The 19,211-nt window shown below is 36.0% G+C and overlaps 2 protein-coding genes and 2 pseudogenes across 3 annotated transcripts; 3 read left to right on the top strand and 1 right to left on the bottom strand.

Moving 5' to 3' along the window:
• The first annotated feature begins 206 nt into the window (after positions 1–206).
• LOC131175237 (callose synthase 10-like) lies at positions 207–2,102 on the top strand. Its single transcript, XM_058138932.1, has 4 exons — positions 207–221; positions 313–408; positions 643–768; positions 1,575–2,102. The coding sequence occupies exons 1-4, from the start codon at positions 207–209 to the stop codon at positions 1,647–1,649; spliced, it is 312 nt and encodes a 103-aa protein (XP_057994915.1). The 3' UTR covers positions 1,650–2,102.
• Positions 2,103–5,158: 3,056 nt separating this feature from the next.
• On the top strand, positions 5,159–6,591 carry LOC110672487 (GDSL esterase/lipase At3g48460-like; annotated as a pseudogene).
• Positions 6,592–7,010: 419 nt separating this feature from the next.
• Positions 7,011–9,314, bottom strand: LOC110672486 (E3 ubiquitin-protein ligase AIRP2). Of its 2 annotated transcripts, none has more exons than XM_021835278.2 (5): positions 8,975–9,314; positions 8,247–8,397; positions 8,050–8,116; positions 7,586–7,817; positions 7,011–7,481 (listed from the first exon to the last, which is right to left on the bottom strand). In XM_021835278.2, the coding sequence occupies exons 1-5, from the start codon at positions 9,304–9,306 to the stop codon at positions 7,271–7,273; spliced, it is 993 nt and encodes a 330-aa protein (XP_021690970.2). In that variant the 5' UTR covers positions 9,307–9,314; the 3' UTR covers positions 7,011–7,270. The 2 variants fall into 2 exon arrangements, with proteins under 2 accessions (XP_021690970.2, XP_057995919.1); XM_058139936.1 differs by having other exon boundaries at positions 8,247–8,392.
• Positions 9,315–11,279: 1,965 nt separating this feature from the next.
• On the top strand, positions 11,280–18,879 carry LOC131175236 (uncharacterized; annotated as a pseudogene).
• Positions 18,880–19,211: the final 332 nt, after the last annotated feature.

The following is a 19,211-nucleotide window of genomic DNA, read 5'->3' as shown; positions in this document are numbered from 1 at the left end:
TTGGTGTAAGAGTTTGGTTGGCCACTTTCTTGCTATATGCAAAACAAAAATGTTACCATGTCTTGTGATCGTATTATCTCTATTTTGATCTAAATTCTGAGTTGATCATTTGCAACCAAAAAATCTTCTCTTTATCTATTATTTTTATCTTTTACTGATTTCATTACATATCTGTCTCTATATTAAAAAAAAAAGAAAGATCAAACATGAAGAAAATGACTGTTGTTCCTGAACAAATTGAAGATTAGAGTATTGTTGTTTAATAGTTCCAAGGTTTTAGATTAACATAACTTTTGGTCTGTGATTTTCCAGTGGCAAAGAATTAAAAAAGTTGGGGAGCTCATCCCATATAATATTGTCCCTTTGGAAGCACCATCATTAAACAATTCTACTGAAGTTTTCCCTGAAGTAAGTTGGTCTCTAATGTATTGCATCCTTTGTTTCTGGTTTCTTTTATGAGTGATTACATACCTCCAGCTTATATTCACCTCTACTTCATATTCTGTCTTTACTCTTTAGATCGACAATCTAAAATATTTTACTTTTGCTTATTTATAGATGTATCAAATCAAGTACATTGAATGTTAGCATTCAAAGAAAAATCTCATATTTTTCTGTATTGGGATTGGGTAATTTTTCCAGGTTAGAGGTGCCATATCTGCCATTAAATATACTGAGCATTTCCCCAGACTTCCTGCTGATTTTGAGATTTCTGGAGTATGTGATGCAGACATGCTTGATCTTCTGGAATATGTGTTTGGCTTTCAGGTTTGTCCAGTTGCTTTGTATTAATCTGCTCTCAGATATGTTGATGACGAAGCTTATTGTTGGTGAAAATTGTGAATTTGGCATTTCATTTTGCATCACAACTGAATTTCTCTTGTAATTTATGTTTTGTTTAATTTTCTAGTGATTTCTCTCTTTCCTTATTTCACCTCTCTGCACTCACTCTAACATATATAGCTGTTCATTGTGAATGCTTAAAAAAGGATTCTTGCTAATTAGCAATTATTATGAAAACATTACTTCTTGTTAGATGTTACAAAAATGATACTTATATTTGGAGGGATAATTGTTATTAAACCCAGCCTAGGGGTTGACCTGGCAGAGGGATGGGGTCGATGGGTCAGAGCAGATCATTAAAAATTAATTAATTAATAATTAATTATATGTATATATATATATATATAAATTAAAAAAAATTAATTAAATATTACACATATTAATATAAATAAATAAATAAATCTAAGGTACAACATGTCTACAAGATGAGTGGTAGAGATGCAAGTGTTAAGATGGATGTTAAGATGGATGCCTAGCTTGTTAAAGAAATCACAACAAAATTATCTTGGGAGTCTGGAGAGGGACTGTTGGTAACCAGAACAGCTGCTCTTCTCATCTGTTCCTATCTCCCAATTTGCTAGATTTATCAGTCTTTGCTAGTAGCAATTTTTTTAATGCTTCTGTCCTCTTTAAGTTAGCTATATTTCTTATGCATTGTTTACTTCTAGGAGTTTCTTTATGATCACAGAAATAATGCAGACTTCTACTGATGGTTTATTTATTCTTTTCAGCTAGCTTTTGAGAAATTTTTTGTCCAGAAAACCAACGGACTATTGGGCTTATTGGCAAAAGTGAGTGGAATATAATTTTTAATTAGTGCCATAGATGATGTATCTTGTAGTGGTTGACTATTTTGGTTCATAATGCAATATTAAATTGCCTTTGAATTTGATGCATTTAAGTGTTTTTATTGAGAGTGTCATGGATATATATAGTTGAATTTGAATATTTAATCCATGTAAATGTTTTGGTTGATAGTGTCATGGATATATATAGTTGAATTTGAATATTTGATCCATGTAAATGTTTTATTGTAATTGGTATTTAGAAAGGGGGAAAGAACGGGGATAGTAAAGGTGTGACCAAAGGGCAAAGGTACAAATCACGAAGTAAGGAAGTTATAAGTTATGTGTCTGATCCATATTCTATAGAAGCATGCATGGATTTATTGGAGGAGATGGAAGGTGTTTCTGATGCTGCGTACAACAAATCACTTGAAATATTTGTGAATCAAGATTGGAGAAAGATGTTTGTCTTGATGCGTGCGAATAGAAGGAAAGCTTGGGTGGAAAGTTTGATATGATTGTGTGTTCTTTTTTGAGAATTATGACTGCATTTCATTTCTGAACTACTGTATTTCATTTCTTGTAACACCCCTAATTTTTAAATTTATTATTTTATGGGTAATTATTTATATTTTATTTTATTTAAATTTTAGGAAATTATTTAAAATTTTTCGGATTTTAGAAATCGGGTTCAATTTTTCGAAAACATAAAACTTTGATGATTTTTAAAAATTAATTTAAAGACCACGTGGCAAAACTAAAAATATATTTGGACTATACGAATTTTTCTGAGTTTTTTAGAATTTTTTTCGGAATTTTTGGTCCTCATTTTTGGTCCAAAGACAGAGTAAAAATTCAATTTTTGTGTCCTGAATTAGACCGGCTGAATCGAACCAGACCGGATCGGACTGGTTGAATCGGACTGGCCTTCTTCCTCTTTTCTTTCCTCTTTGCGCGTCCCCGACCTCCTCTCTCTCTCTCCTGTTTTTTCTCTCCTCCCTCAACCCCTTGCTGGCCAGCCACTACCCAGCCCTCCCCCACACTCCGGCGCACCTCCCCTGCAGCCGGCAAGCCTCCATGCCGCCGGAAAAGTCGCACGAAACACACCCAGCTTGTGCGCGCGCGCCATTTCGCATTCCCGGCCGATCCGGCCACCGATTGGATCAGGTCTTGTGCTAAAACCCATTTACACCTCAAGAGCTTTCCATAAACACCAAGAACACCAAAATCCATAGAGCGGTTTATCCAATTTTTGTTCAGGAAGTTTTAGCCCATTTTGACTTTTGAGCTAAATTTCTCGCAAATCGTGAACCCCACGAGAAAACCGAGAGTACCGGCTCCACTTGTCGAGAGTTTCGCGGCAATACTAATTTCAAAATTTTTTGACACCATTTTTCGGTAGGTCCCACGAAATTTCGTAGTGTTTTTCCGAGCACTAAATGAGTTTAGAAAATTCCTTAAAAATTATGTACTAACTCTCGTATTGTGGGCTTCGTGTAGGTACCTTCAATTCGCGGAAATTCAACGGTTGCCCGAATCTGTAAATTTCGGGCCAGGCAGACAGGCTACCGAAAAAGCCTCTGAATTGGGTCGAGATTTTAGCTACCTCACCATTGTCAGACGTCCTGAACGCGATCCCGGGGTCGGAATCGGCATAAGTAAACCTGAACTTTATTTTTTCTTAATTATCTAGTGCTTGAATTCGATTAAAAATCTATAAAATATTCGTGGTATCTTAAAAAATTATAATTCCTTTTGCATTAACTTAGTAATATTGCTGAGGACCGCGGGGCAAAGTTTTATGATTTTTAGAGCTCATATGAGTAGTTTTTGTAAAAGGGGTTAATTATAAGGACTAAACTTTAATTTTTCACATTATGATTGTAGATTGTTTGGATGGGCCCAGGAGTGGTCATGTGATGTGATTGAGTTGTGGATGTTTGATTTGTGATATAGAAGTGTATTTTGAACCCTTTTGTAGGTTGGGTAGGTATAGGGGAGACTGTGCCGGATTTTTGGCACGACCTAGGGTGTCTTTGGTCTTTTCCAAACTTGTATCGAGTCAAATATATTAAATAATTGCTATGAAATTGTCAGGTGAACCGGCACAGCCTTCCTCCTTCGCCTAGCCGCCGTAATGACTTCGGTTAAGTCTGTGAGTAAAATATTAATTTTAATTGTAATTTCGATATTATTTTATGTTTAAGCATGCCCATGCATCGCTTATAAATATATATCTATGTAGTTAAATATTAGGCATGATTTATGTTGTATTTTAAATTGATGAAGTGTTATGGATATTGTTTGTGGTAATTTAGAGCAGTGTGTGTGTGCGTTGGCGTGCATGTGGTATGGTAATGGGTATGGACAGAACGGGTAGACACGGCTTGAGAGACACTTGCTGGGACCCCGCACTTGGTTTATTAAGCGAAAATCCGACCTGAGAGATAATTGCTGGCAGAGGTTGGATTAAGAAGGTTGTATAGGGAATCAGCTCCTATATATGTATTGCTTGATAGTGTTGGGTGTGTGAGTGCTCCAAATTGCCTTTTTGCTATTATGATATGAATTGTATGAAAATTATGAGGATGTTGCATATCACTCTACAGGGTATATTAGCTTTAGATAGCTATAGAGATTATGATTAAAATTGGTATTTTACTCTCTGAGTCGAACGCTCACTCTTGTTCATTTATTTTTTCCAGGAGGATTATTTGTTGTGGCTAATCTACTCTTCTTCTTCGCAGGTCCATTAATAGCACTTAATGTATTTTATACAATTGAGTTAAATTTTAGACTCCGCATGTGTTAGAAGCACTTATTTTTATTTTGGGCTTGTATTATAAAAGTTATGTTGGACCTGTAAAATTATTAACTGTATGCATGATGGAATTGGATCAGGGAGCTGAGCTCCCATTTGAGTTATGACATTTTGATTATGTGGAGGGTGAGCTGAACTCCCCAATTTATTATATATTGTGTTTACAAGTCGGACGAGTCAAAAACTACTTGTTGAATGGTCCATTTTATGGTCGGATTCTGTCCGGTTGAATTCTTGAAATTGTACCCAAATGGGCCTTAGAGTTGGGTTGAGTAATAGTTAGACTTACTACTGGTCTCGGAGGCTTTAGGCCAGCTCAGGTCCTAGTGCAGGTCCGGCCCATAGGTTGGGTCGTGACATTTCTGAACTTTGTTTAAGATTATGATTTGTTTCTAAATTTAACATGTTAATGGTATGTCTTTAACTTTATTGTAAGAGCATTTTACCATATGTACATTATAAGAATGTAGGAATGGATTTTTCATACTTATTTTTTGTTGTTTTATTTTCAAGTAGGATCCATTGAACAAAATCTCTATCATAATCAAGTGATAATATATTCAACAAATAGTGGTAGTTCTAGCAGTGACCCATCTCTTTAGAGGTCTTATACTCTTATTTTTCATTTAACTGAGTGAGCGAGACCCTTGTCTCCCAACCTTATCTTTTAGAAAAATAGCCAAGAAAAGTTGAAGTCGGACTTGCATTGCCTCATTTAAGGCTCCAACTAATCTTGTGGTGCCACCTACTTGACCCATGTTTACCTTCAGAATTAAATATTCTCGACCTTCAGATTCACAGTTCATTTATTCTATGATTTTCGTATATTGAATGGTTTGATTTTGTTTATAAATTTCTTGAAGTTCCACGCAATTGTTCTGATTTGGAACGCCATCATCAATTGTTTGAAGATATGCTAATTAATGTTCAAATCTCTGGCAGCAAAATAACCACATAATGATATAGTTTTATTTAACCATTCAAAAATAATGCAGGAGAATCAATGAAAGTTCTCAGTGATATGTTGTTTCAACTGCATTTGGCAACTTTCAGGAGAGTAAATTTCTGTCATTGCAAAAAGAGAAGAGGAAGGAGCTGCAAAACTGGAAAGCCTTGTCTAATGGCTGCTTTTACATATTCCTGTGTCCCAAGTCACGCTCATTGCTATATTCATCCTCCCCCTTTCACGTTCATTCAAGAAGATCTATGCTTTTCGGTTATTCATTCACCGACTCTGGAAACACCAGGCCTGTGTCAGGACTCAGGTCCTACTGTTTTTGGCCATGTCTCTAACTCTCCATATGGCAGCACCTTCTTTCACCATTCCACAAACAGATAATCCAATACCTCAACCGCAATGCAACTTATGGGATGAACTTTGCTGTCGCTGGCTCCATAGCTATAAATCATGCCTTCTCTTCTAAGAACAATCTTACCCTTGACATTACTCCTGAGTCTATCTGAAGATCATTTGGTTCAACGAGTTCTTGGAGAAGCAGGAATGCAAGGGGTCAGTGACTTCAGGGCCTGAGTGCAGAGCAACACCAAAAGATGCATTGATCTGGGTTGGTAAATTTGAGTTAACGACCACGCTTATATTACTGGATCTTCTGTATTTGATGATACAATTCGAAAAGTTGCAATCAGTATCGTCAATGCATTTCCACAGGTGATAATCCAATTTCAATTGCCATATATGTTTCTCTTGCTTTCTCATAATCTGGAACTCAATTTATTTAATAAATTTTGCAGGCACTGCCGAGCAAAGCTGTGAAATTCGTTGTTGTCCAAGGTTTGCCTTCCACATGATGCTTGCCCCTGGACATCACTAGCCCCTGAAGATGACATAGACGACATGGGCTGTGTGAAGAGTGCACACGATCAAACCAGCACCCACAATGCCGTTTACTTGGCCAAATTACAAGATCTCAGGAGGAAGTTTCCCAATGCCATAATTTCCTATCTTGATAACTCATCCCTTATAGGTAAATCCCCCTCTAAGCCCAGCTAGACTTGCATGAGACCCAATAGATCTCCTGTAAAACAAGCCTCACAATCTTAACAATGAAATATCTCTATTCATACACCGAATTCTCTAAAAACATATAAGAGATATCTTTTTTCTAGTCCATTTCTCATTCACTTGCCAACTGAACAGTGGACTGGTTTCCAACTTGTACACTTATTCAATTCAGCAAAATAACAAAGAATGAACTATCCTGCTGGTATTAGTTTCAGAAAAATATATTCCACTTTTTATCCGGATAAAAAATGCAGAATGCATGTTTGTATGCTGAAACCAAATAAGTGAATTGAAAATTTGGGAGATTAAGAATGCCTTTTTTTCCAAAATCTTCTTAAAATTCAGGAACTATAAAATCATTTTAATGGAAACAGCTTTTCATGAGTAAACAGAATGTACGTGTCATGCTAAAGAGGCTGGTCATCAGTTATGAGCGAAGGCAGTAGTATGTCCAAATATTAGAACATCTAAAGTGCTGTTGGGAATGATAATTCAATGAATATCCTTGAGACATTGCTTTATTGTTCCAACCCAAAAATGCTCAAAACCCATTCAACAACTTGCCAGTATTCAACTTGCGATGCTACAGTTCAAGACTAATTAGCTTCTCACAAGAATGCAAGATGCATTCATTCCAAGAAAATTACTTATTGTAAAAATGTTCTAGATATAATATTGAAAATAGGTCTATTACACTGATAGAGCGTATTCTTAACAATGACGTGGAAAGCTCACCAGACTTTGTAAATGCACGGTCAGCATTTTTCCTCTGTACATCAATCTTCTAGTATGTGAGGTTTAGATTAGGTACTCGTAGTACACCAAGAACAAAGCATCAGGGATATCCTTTGGCAAGCTGTTTATATAAAGATAGAATCGCAACAAATCCTCTCTTAACACAGTTTCAGTGTCAACCACATCCTTACTGCATGTGAGAACCCACAAGTCACCTGAGTTCACTCTTTTCAGACTTCCCCGGCAAAATGGGCAAGATTCTGATCTTGTGTTCCTGTAACATTTGAAGAGGAAAGAATGAGCATCAAGTGTTAATGAATAGTTGACCAAATTAGAGAGAGAGAGAGAGAGAGAGAGAGAGAGAGTGATGTCTTATACCAGTCATGGTAGCAGTTGACGCACATAGTGTGGCAACAGCTTGGCACAACCATTTTTGTGCAAGGCTCCAAGCAGATCCCACATTCATCTTCCCTCTCTAAGTCCATATCCAAAACTTTCCTCCTATCCTCTAGTCTCTTATTGACAACCACCTCCACACAACCTTCTTCCCGAGTTATGTCCAACTCCATTGAATCACAGTGAAGACGTTGAAGTGATGGTAATATAACAGCTGCAATTTTAAGTCAGAGCATGAGCAAATAAAATAATGTGCAAAACCATAATATTCAGGCAAATATTATATGTCTTTTTCAAAATTTCTTGAATGCCTACAGAATGGAATAATTTTTGAATGTTGCATTAAAGAATGGATGAATCATTTGCATCTCCGACCAAGTATCATGTACCTGTTCTATTAACAAGCAATTCATTAGATAACAAAAAAGAACAGTTAATTTACACACCATAGAATTCCCTAATGGTTGCTTTTCTTCTGCATGAAGAGATCTTTGGCTTCCCATCTGAGCATACCTAAAGATAAAAGCCAACATAACAAACTTTAAGAACTCTAGTTTCATCTGATAGAAAAAAGAGGAAACACAGAAAAACAAGACCATCCAATTCACATCAGTAACGCAAGACCAGGCAAGTAAGGACCAACCTGATATAAAACTATGTGGAAAAGATTTAAATAACATGTACACGAACAATCCATCCATTGGATTAATAGCAGACAAATGGATGCCAAGTGATTGTAAACCAGTTTCATTTGCAGACAAGAACCACTCTTGCCTCTTGCTATAGAAGCTGCCCTGCAAATGTAATTCAAATAAGCTTAACGAACTCATAGCAGGGTTTGCTTTACACAGCTCCTAAGTCCTAAGAAACTAAATTTAGCATAAAAGGGGTTAACTATGCAAAATAGGGAAGAGAAAATCAAAATATAGAATAGGAGTGAAGAGGAAATTGCATTATTTCTTTGATACAGGGTTATTATTAGACAAAAATTACATTTTGGAAATAAATGGGAAAAATACTGGAATTCATCAAGAATAATTTAACAAGTATTATTATAGAACAATCACAGATGCACACGTTCTATAATTGCCCAAATGACTAGTATAGTAAAGAAATACCTAAACTGAAAGAATTACAGATAAAATTCTAACAAAATAAAAATCTATGAAAAGCATACTTCTACAAAATCCCAATTGGTCAGGTAAATTTCTCCGGCGAGCCCCCATAGCAACACTTACAGGTTTACAAAACGTAAAGCAACCCAAATTCCCCAAATGTTCAGAATTTCAACAGCAGCAGAGCATCGAACAGACCCAGTTCTATATAAATGATCATAAACAGCAAAAGCAACAGAGAGGGAGTAAAACTCACAACACATTAGCGTGGTGGATATCAGCCTCAAGAACCTTGAGGGACTCCTGGTAAGAAGACCTAGCAGCAAGCTCATAATAATCCATCATCTCTATCCCCTTGCCAATGTAATCTAAACTTATTTGAACTAATATTTTGTGCAAGAAAAAGAAGAACAGGAAGAGATGATCAAAGAGGAAAAAGAAAAAAAGAGACAAGGACTGAATTTGGAAAGAGTTAGTGAACTCTATCCTCAAAGTTTCTTGATTGATGAACAAAGATACAGACCAGAGAAGGAAAGTTCTGTAGATTCTGGAAGGAGGCTCTGCTTGTGTATGAGGCAACTTGGTCATGACAATTAGCCCATTATTTAAAAAAAAAAAAATGAGAGGAGAGATATAAATCATATAAAATGGGTTTTGAATTTTGATTAATTATTATTTTTCTATCAGTCGAATTTTACTTGGTGGCAGTTAGGATTCAAAATTTGACCTTTTGACTATGTTCTTGGACTGTGTTCATTAATTTGGCTGTGCAGCTATAAAGTAGGTGCTTACTTCTTCCAATCAAAATCCATCTTTTTGGGTCAAAGGATTTGGGAATCTTTACTCATTCATTTCTTAATCATTCACAATTAAAATTTATAACCCTAATTTATTATACAATATTAGAAAATAGATATTTCATCACTGAATTTAATTTAAACCATGAAGTGATTCATCAGTGATTTATACATTACAGCCCCTCACTGAATATTTTATGAGAATTGAGAAGAATTATAAAGAAAACACTTTGTACTTATCAATAATTTAACGACAAACCTGCCTGTAATCACAACTAGTTTTCTAAAAGACCATTGGGTAGGAGATGTACAGCAGCAATGCAACAACAGAGCAGGAATCCATTATAAAACATGACAAGAAATGATTTAGGGTGCAGAACCAGGAAAAATAAAATCAAGATAAGGAAAGCATTGAAAGGCATTTTCCAAGCCAAGCCTACAAAACCCCTGAGATCTTAGGCAATTATATAGATCATCAACAAGGCAGCACGCAAGCTAGGCAACTTAAATTCTTAAAGAGTTGGCCTACCTTGCAAGTCTTAATTAGCTTGTTAATTTATATCCAAAAAGTTGTTTAGAGTTGGTTGCCTTAGGTGGCAACTGCTAAACTAACCTAGATAATGTTTGCATAGTTTTCAATTTCATGAATAAAACTGTAAGAACTTGATTTCAAGGAAAAAAAAAAAAAAAAAAAAGGAAAATGTCAAAGACAAGTTCACTATCATATATATTTTTTTAAGGTTTGAACTAAATCATCAATCTATTAATCGAAGCTAGAAAAAAAAAAGCTTATTATTGGTTAATAAGCTTTAATTTTATATCTGTTTTTATCAAAATAAGCCTTAATTCAATGCTATTAAAATTGTTTATAAGGTTGTGAAATTTTGAACTTAAGTCTAAATTAAAATTAAGGGAAAATTATTATTTACATTCTGTATTTAATAAAATTAACTATTTAATCTAATTATTTTAAAAAATATATTATTTAGTTTATATGAACTGTTCACTTCTTTCTAATAACTGTTCTGTTAGTCATGTTAATCAAAGGAGAAAGACTAGTTATATTATTCAAATTATAAAAACTTAATAATTGATAAATTTAAAATTATAGAAACTAAATAATTATATTATTCAAATTAAAACAATTAAATAATTGAGTTAAGAAAAAATATTTTCTTTAAAATAATTTCACTATTAGAAAAGTTAATAAAAGGGACTCAACAATCAATGAACTAAAAATAAAAGGTTAAATAATATATTTTTTTCAAATAAAAACTAAATAGTTATTTTTATTAAATTATATCATACTCCCCCTCTAAAGTTAAATCCTAATTCTCCATCACCACTGTAGTAGGCTTCTATCCTACCATCGAAAGTTGATAGAATAGAAATTTGAATGATGCATCGCTAACATAATGATTATGTGATCCGTTGAATTATCATAAATTATCAAAGCAACGGGACAGAGTTCACATTGACTTTTTATTTAATAATTGTATCTCTTTCAAAAGTCAAAATTTATTGCATTAATTAACTCTACGGTAAATATTATCAAACAAACTATAACTGATTTAATGAGTTATTCGCAACTTAACAGTATGAATTAATTCATACTTGTAGAAAAGAGAACACATTGTTGAAGTGGGCCACCAAACCCGCGACAGAATGAGAAATGTGCAGCCCAAATTTAAATGGGCTGGCTCATCAGGATGAAGGACATCCTAGCCCCAGGTTGGAATAGGAAAAATGCTTATCATCAAATAGGATACGAACCTACTAGTAGCCAAACAAGCTGAAGCAATTTCCTGGAAAATTTTTGCAGAATTCGCTGATTCTCCTAACTGAAGGGTGAGATGGAGAAAACCATAGCAACGACTCTAATTTTTCTGTTGATTTCATTTTTCTCGCAACAAACACTATCCTAGGTATTAATATCACAAGCTAATCCCATAAGTTTCCAATTTATCCTGGCGTTTCTGAAGATTTTGATCTCAAGACAGCATCAGTTAATTGTTTTGGGAGATTGTTTTTCTTTTAATAATGATTTCATATAATTCGAATGGCGTTTATTTATTTATTTATTTATTTATAAGTTAAGGTTTCTAGCTAAACCCATTTGGCTTATAAATTGCTTGATTTTTAAGCTAATTATAGTTGATTCTGTATAAGCTTAGTTTTTTTTTTTCATTGATTATAGGATCAAGAAGGCACTGGCTTATACTTGGATTTATTGATTTGTCCTAGTAATTTGAAGAAGATGCAGCTGATAGGTTGGGATTCCAGTGCAAAGTTTAAATTAGTATATATTTACTTTGCTGGTCATTTTGACAAGCAATATTGATACCTTTCTTGAATTTGGGAGATGGTGTTATTAATTTTGTTTTGAAGGTTACCCTTTTAATATTTGTCATCATACTGATGTTTAGAACGGCTAAGCCAGGAAAAGAGCACGCACGTGAAGTACATTGCTCTAGAGAAAGTAGGGCCGCCTGGAAAATTATACAGGAGGCAAAGAGAAATTGCTACTTCTCAAGAAAATTCTTTGGGAACAAACTGTGATAATAAATTTTTGTGTATATTTGTACAGTATCTGATGCCATTTGTTGAACGGGAAAATTACCAGATTTCTAGTAAATGTAGACTTCATCCTGACAATGATCTCTTCGGGGATCAAGAGCAGCACAAAATTCACGTGGACATAAATGAATGGAAGTGTGGATATTGTAAGAAGAGCTTCCGAGCTGAAAAATATCTTGATCAGCATTTTGACAACAGGCACTACAATGTTCTGAATGTTGTATGTGGATTCTGGTTCTTTTGTGTGGTGGGTGTGTGTGTGCGCGCGCGCGCGCGTGTCTATGCATTGTTCTGGCAGTTGGAACAAACTGATCTGAGACTTGAGTTAATGTCACATGGTAAAAATTTCACTTGATTTCAGAATGAGGGAAAGTGCTTGGCTGATTTATGTGGTGCGTTTCATTGTGATTTTGTGATGAATTCCAAATCACCAAAGACAAAATGCAATCCTGCAGCCGTTGCAAAAAAATCACCACCTTTGCGAGGTTGCTGTACTCCAATGGCTGGCACTAATGTTTATTCTTTCTTGTACAGAGTCTTGCAGATAGCTGTTTTCCTCTTAATCAAGGTCGTTCAGCCAGCCAACTGCAGGTACTTCTATTTTGTAAATCTGCAAGATTAACTGTGCCTTTTTTTCTTTTCCTTCTTTACTTTTGGTGGTTAGGCTGATGCTATTTATACTGACTGAATCATTGATTTAAAAAGCACATTTGTTGTATTCACTAATTTTTCTTGCTTATGCTTTTTTAGGGTTCAACCCTAATTCAACCTCTGAATGCAAGATTGAAAACAGATCTAGAGAATAGAAGTAGATGAGAAGAGAATTAGACTTAGATGAGAAAAGGAAAGAGTAGAATCAGAGAGAGAAAAGTCTATTATTGATTCATTAATGGAATGAATAAATACAGATGAGGATCTTTCCTTTTATACAGCAGTTACACAACTAACTGTGACCAATTAACAAATTCAGTTCTTCCTTCTAACTTCCTCAATAACATTTCCCTCCAAAACATTCTCTACTTGGTTATTCTGCCTAACAATATTGTTTCTCTTCTTCCTTCTATGATATGTAACAATAACACCCTCTCCCCCCCCCCCCCCCCCCACCAAGACAATCTTCTTGTCCCCAAGAAGATTTGAAGTCAAGAAATTGGCTCTGGATAAAAGACTGATCCTCCCATGTAGCTTCCTCCTCAAGCAAATGAAGCCATTTAATGAGGCCTTGAAGGACTTGCTGCTGTTGCCTGGTTACAGATCTTGTCTTCAACACCCTCTCAGGAGCTACCACAATAATGTCATCCTGAAAAGTGGGAAGATCTTGGACTACAACAGGACCTTCACCTACTTTTCTCTTTAAGAGTGACACGTGAAAAACAGGATGAATGGATGCTGTGGGAGGTAACTTCAATTTATAAGCAACAGAACCCACTTTAGTCGTCACCTGGAATGGACCATAGAACCTAGCTACTAGTTTGAAGTTCTTTCTTAGACCCACTGATGTTTGTCTGTAGGGCTGCAACTTAAGGTAAACCCAGTCCCCCACTTCAAAAGTCCTCTCAGACCTCTTTTTATCAGCATACTGTTTCATCCTATTCTGAGCCATTAGTAGATTCTCCCTAATTAGTTGATACATGTGCTACCTATCCTTCACAAAGTCAACAACAGCACCTACAACAATATTATCCAAAGGCAGAAATGTCAAGGGAGGTGGTTTGTAACCATAGAGAGCCTCAAATGGAGTCATTTTCAAGGAAGAATGATGGCTAGTATTATACCACCACTAGGCCAATGGTAACCACTTGGCCCAAGAATGTGGTTGTTGATAACAAATACACCTCAAGTACCCTTCCAAACTTTGGTTTAGCCTTTCGGACTGACCATTTGATTGGGGATGGTATACTGAAGTATAAGCCAATTTGGTCCCCAACAACCTGAATAGTTCTTTCCAAAAAGAACTAGTAAAAATCTTATCTCTATCAGAGATAATAGTAATGGGACAGCCATGTAATTTGAAGACAAAATCCAAGAATAATTTGGCAACATCAAAAGCAGAAAAAGGATGCTGAAATGGCAAAAAGTGAGCATACTTAGTAAATTTGCAAATGACCACAAGAATGGTGTCTTTGCTTTGGGACTTTGGCAACTGCTCCACAAAGTCCATAGTGATGTGCTACCAAGCTTGATGAGGAACAGGCAAGGGCTATAATAGCCCAGGGGTGGCACAAGTCTCAACCTTACACCTAGCACAAACATCACAACTTCTGACCCACTCCACTACTGCCTTAAGCATCCCAGGCCAAAAGAAATGCCTGCTAAGTCTCACTGAAGTAACATTAATTCCTGAGTGTCTTCCTAAGTGTGAGTTATGATAGAGAGCCAATAAATGCTCCCTCAAATGCCCTGTTCTGTCCACATAAAGTCTGTCTTTGTAAAACAACAGTCCATCTTTCAAAGAGTACCCAGGATGTGCATTTGCATCAATAGAGAGGTGAGAAATTAAATCAATAGCTTGCTTATCAGTAGCATAGCTATGAATTAATTGTGACATCCAAGTAGGCTGCAGAGAAGAAGAATGCAAGGCCAATAAAGTAGCTTCCAAAGGTGCAGGTCTCCTAGACAGGGCATTTGCCACCTTATTATCCACCCCTCTTTTGTATAGGATTCTGTATTGCAGACCCAGCAATTTAGAAACCCCTCTAAGTTGCAAGTTAGTATGCAACCTCTACTCTAACAAGTGTTTGATACTGTCATGATCAGTCTTTATGAAAAAGGGTCTCTGTTCCAAGTAATGTCTACATTTTGACATAGCAAATGTTATAGCCAATAATTCCCTTTCATAAACTGATAAAGACTCTACCCTAGGACTAAATGCCTCAGAAATAAAGGCAAGTGGATGCCCATCTTACTGCAGCACAGCTCCCATACCCATACCACTAGCATCAGTCTCCACTATGAAAGGTTTTGTAAAATTTGGCAAGGCTAACACAGGAGCTTGCGACATAGCAGCCCTAAGTTGCTCAAAAGCCTATTGTGCTTTTTCATCCCACTGAAATGCATCTTTTTTGAGTAAATCAATAAGGGGCTTGCTAATTATTCCATAATGAGGAACAAATTTGCTATAGTAGCCAGTTAATCCCAAGAAACTCCTAAGTTCTTTTATTGATTTGGGAGTAGGCCAAGATACCATGGCTTGTATCTTAGTAGGATCAGTTGCTACACCTTTGCCAGAAATAATGTGTCTCAAATAATCATTCTCATGCTTCCCAAAAGAACACTTGCTAAGCTTAGCATATAGCTTTTGTTGTTGCAGGACTTTAAACACTTCTTCTAGGTGCTACAAATGCTCTTTCCATGAAGAACTATATATCAAAATGTCATCAAAGAATACCAAAACAAACTTCCTCAAAAAAGGCTGAAATATGTGGTTCATAAGATCTTGAAATGTAGCTGGAGCATTTGTCAACCCAAAAAGCATGACAGTAAACTCATAGTGCTCATGATGTATTCTAAAGGCTATTTTATGAACATCTGAGGGATTCATTCTGATTTGATGTTAGAAAGGATTGAAACACCATGACACTCATCTAGAAGATCATCTATAATAGGAATTCAGTCTTTTGGAAGTGTGGATACCTATATGGCCTGATATTAACAGGCTAAGCAGATGGCAGTAAAGGAATTGAGTGATTATGGCTTCTAAAAGGTGGCAACACTTTAGGATCCTCAAATATGCAATGGAATTTATCCAATAATAGTTCCAAATCCACAGGATAAGTACTAGAGGATTAATTAGTTGCCATGGCAACACTTTCAGTAATAGGCCCCTGCAGTGGAGAAATCTGTAGATAGAATATTGGGGTTTGAAAGTCTCCTCCCTTCTTATGAACTAGCTTACCACAGCTCATACAATTCAAAAGTGTTTGCTGTGAAGTAGCATCTGTGATTCCTTGCAATGTAATTATTGTACCAACCCTATGGAAATTGATTGAGGAACTCTCAAAGTCAAATAAAATTGAATTAAAAGTTTTCAGCCAATCAACTCCAAGTATCATATCAAAGCTCCCCATATCCAGCAACCTGAAGTCAAAACAGAAAGAATAATAATGAATTTTCCAGTTAAAATTAGGATTGATACAAGTACTGGAAATTCTTCTGCCATCAGCTACTGTTACTGCAAAAGTAGTCACATCTACCACAGGCACCTTCAAATCCCTTGGTACTTTAACATCTAAGAAGCTATGAGTGCTGCCAGAGTCAATTAAAATCAATAACTCTCTGTTCTTATGCTTCCCTAACACCCTTATAGTTTTTATCCCCTGTCTACCCTCAATAGCATGTACAGAAAGGGTTATCTCATCTGCAACTCCACTTCCCTCCCCTTCCAAAGCATCATGCCACACTTCTTCCCCATCTTCCATTTCCTGCCCTTGCATTTGGAATGCAGATTCCTCATATTCACAAGATTGAATAGCCATCACAGATTTCTGTTGCTTACAATGATGACCAGGAAAGTACTTATCTCCACATTTAAAGCAGGGCCTCGGTTGTCTAATATTGTTGGAATTAGGTGCAGCATTAGTATTTGGTTTAGTAGCAGTTTGGTTGACAGAAGCTTGACTGGTTGCAAGTTTTGGTTTTTGGGTGGAGATGGACTATTTCAGGTTATCATTTTGATCAGAATTGGGTGGTTTGGGTGCATAAGGAAAATTTTGATGAGTTGGGGCATGTTTGTAAGGAAAAGAGGATGATGATGGAACAAAGGAAGTTCTGGTGCTGTTCTGGTTTCTTACCACAATTAAGTAGCTGTTCTTGAAATTTGGCAATTTCAAAAGCATGGGCAAGGCTAGTAGGTCTAATCATTCTCACCATGGGCCTAATGTCATTTGTCAATCCTCCAATGAAACCAGAAAGGAAATAGGCTTCTCCCAAACTAGACATCTCCCTTTCCAATCTTATTCTAATATCCTCAAACTTATCCAAGTTTTCTTCAATAGATCTCTCGTCTCATCTTCATAAATTCTTCCACAATATCCTCTAGCCCGTCCTCTCCAAACCTTCCACTCAATTCCCTTTCAAAATCATCCCAAGCATGAGATCCATCCCCCTTCATCCAATTGTGATACCAGGCATCAGCCCTATCTATTAAAAACAGGCTAGCAATTCCTACCATTTGATCTTTAGGTACTCTATACACCTCAAAGTATTTGATACATTCCCTAATCCAAGCCCTAGGTTCCTTCCCATCAAATGTCACTAATTTGACTTTAGGCTAGATCTTTGACATACCTTCATTGTCTGCTGTAGATCCAGCACTATTATCTTCTTTCTGTAGCTGATTCCCATTCTTGTTTGGTTTGGGAAGAATTCCCTTCCCTCCGAGAGCAGCAGTAACAGATCCAGCTACTTCATTTTCTCCAGAATTATTTCCCTTACTTTTATTCATCATAACAATTGCAAACAAGGATCGCATCTCCTCCAAGATCTTGCCTGCATTTTGCTTAATTTCTCCCCTCAATTCTTCCTTATCCTTCTTCGACACCTCTTGCATGACCCTAATCTGTTCCTCCAATTCAGCTATTTTAGCTAAATTAATTGAATCCTGGGTAACTACTCCAGATCTGGTCATCATGCTACTGCCGGAATCACAATTGCAGATCTGATCCCTTCGTAACCTGGCTCTGATACCAAATTGTTAGGGTTCAACCCTAATTCAACCTCAGAATGTAAGATTGAAAACAGATCTAGAGAATAGAAGTAGATGAGAAGAGAATTAGACTTTATGAGAAAATAAAAGAGTAGAATCAGAGAGAGAAAAGTCTGTTATTGATTCATTAATGGATTGAATGAATACAGATGAGGATCTTTCCTTTTATACAGCAGTTACACAACTACAGCAATTACACAACTAACTGTGACCAATTAACAAATTCAGTTCTTCCTTCTAAATTCCTCAACAACATTTCCCTCCAAAACATTCTCTACTTGATTATTCTACCTAACAATATTATTTATCTTCTTCCTTCTATAATATGTAACATGTTCTTACTTGTAGAATTGCCATTCTGTGATGCTCACACTTGTTCAGGGAAAAAAAAGCATTTTCCTAAAGGTGGCAAGGTAAGACTTTTCTCTAAGTACAGCAGTTGCACGAGAGATCAAATCTGCAGTCAAGCCTTAACGCTACTACTGTAATTGTCAGAATTCCCAGTGTCCTGTTTGCATAATTATTATACCCATATCAGGTTTTACCAGATTTGCCATACACAAAACTCTTAAAAGGGGGAAAAAAGAAAGATAGAAATATTCTAAAATTTGCACGACCTTTCTCAATTATTGTTTCTTTGGGACAGTCCAATGAACTCCAAGAATATTACCATGTTAAGGGAACTCACTTAACAATAACCTTTACATTTCTATTTGGATGCTTGAAAATTCACAATTCTCCAGCTTTTGCTTTCTTTCTTTAATCTATGAAACCACTAAGATAATCCTAGATGTCTGTTGGTTTGTCTCACATTTTTCTTTCTCTTCTTTCCATTCACACCGAAGCAAACAAGTATTATCTACCTGGCTATGTCAATACTGACTTTGATGCTTCTGCCTCTCTTCTATCTTATTGTTTATTTATATCAAAGGTACCATTTATAGTTTTTGAAATGCCAAATTGACAGAGGTTTAGAGACATTTTAATGAAATTTCTTTGTCCATATGCAGAGAAATGAGGCAGGGAACACAAGAGTTGAGACGAATTGCTCGAGTTGGGCGGAAGACAAAGCCATCATGGTGAACTGGTAAATCTTTTATGTGTTCTGACTAGGAAACTACCTGAATCAATTGCCAAGGTTGAAATTATATATATGGTCTTAAATTGAGACTCAAGTATTTAGATTATGAACTTTCGGTCAGGAGCAGTAAGTATTGGTTATTAATTTTCATTATAATGGTTCAAACACACTGAACATTTTAGGGAATATTAATTTTCATTATAATGGTTCAAACACACTGAACATTTTAGGGAACTTGTAATGTTTCGATCTTTGCTGATGTATATTTTGGATTAATGCAAACTTTTACTCGCATTCTTCTAAGTAAAAGGATTGCATGCATTTCATGTTCTTA

This window comes from Hevea brasiliensis, chromosome 17 (assembly GCF_030052815.1).
Source record: "Hevea brasiliensis isolate MT/VB/25A 57/8 chromosome 17, ASM3005281v1, whole genome shotgun sequence".
Classification (NCBI taxonomy): domain Eukaryota; kingdom Viridiplantae; phylum Streptophyta; class Magnoliopsida; order Malpighiales; family Euphorbiaceae; genus Hevea; species Hevea brasiliensis.
The sequence above is the reverse complement of the archived record's forward strand: the minus strand, read 5'-3'. Positions and strand labels throughout refer to the sequence as shown.

Excerpts from the sequence above, each read along its gene's own strand:
- LOC131175237 (XM_058138932.1), top strand. Across the intron at positions 409-642 it reads CTACTGAAGTTTTCCCTGAA|GTTAGAGGTGCCATATCTGC; the intron begins GTAAGTTGGTCT and ends TAATTTTTCCAG. Across the intron at positions 769-1,574 it reads AATATGTGTTTGGCTTTCAG|CTAGCTTTTGAGAAATTTTT; the intron begins GTTTGTCCAGTT and ends TATTCTTTTCAG.
- LOC110672486 (XM_021835278.2), bottom strand. The coding sequence starts at position 9,306 with ATGACCAAGTTGCCTCATACACAAGCAGAGCCTCCTTCCAGAATCTAC. Across the intron at positions 8,117-8,246 it reads TCCACATAGTTTTATATCAG|GTATGCTCAGATGGGAAGCC; the intron begins GTTGGTCCTTAC and ends TTTTATCTTTAG. Across the intron at positions 7,482-7,585 it reads GTCAACTGCTACCATGACTG|GAACACAAGATCAGAATCTT; the intron begins GTATAAGACATC and ends CAAATGTTACAG.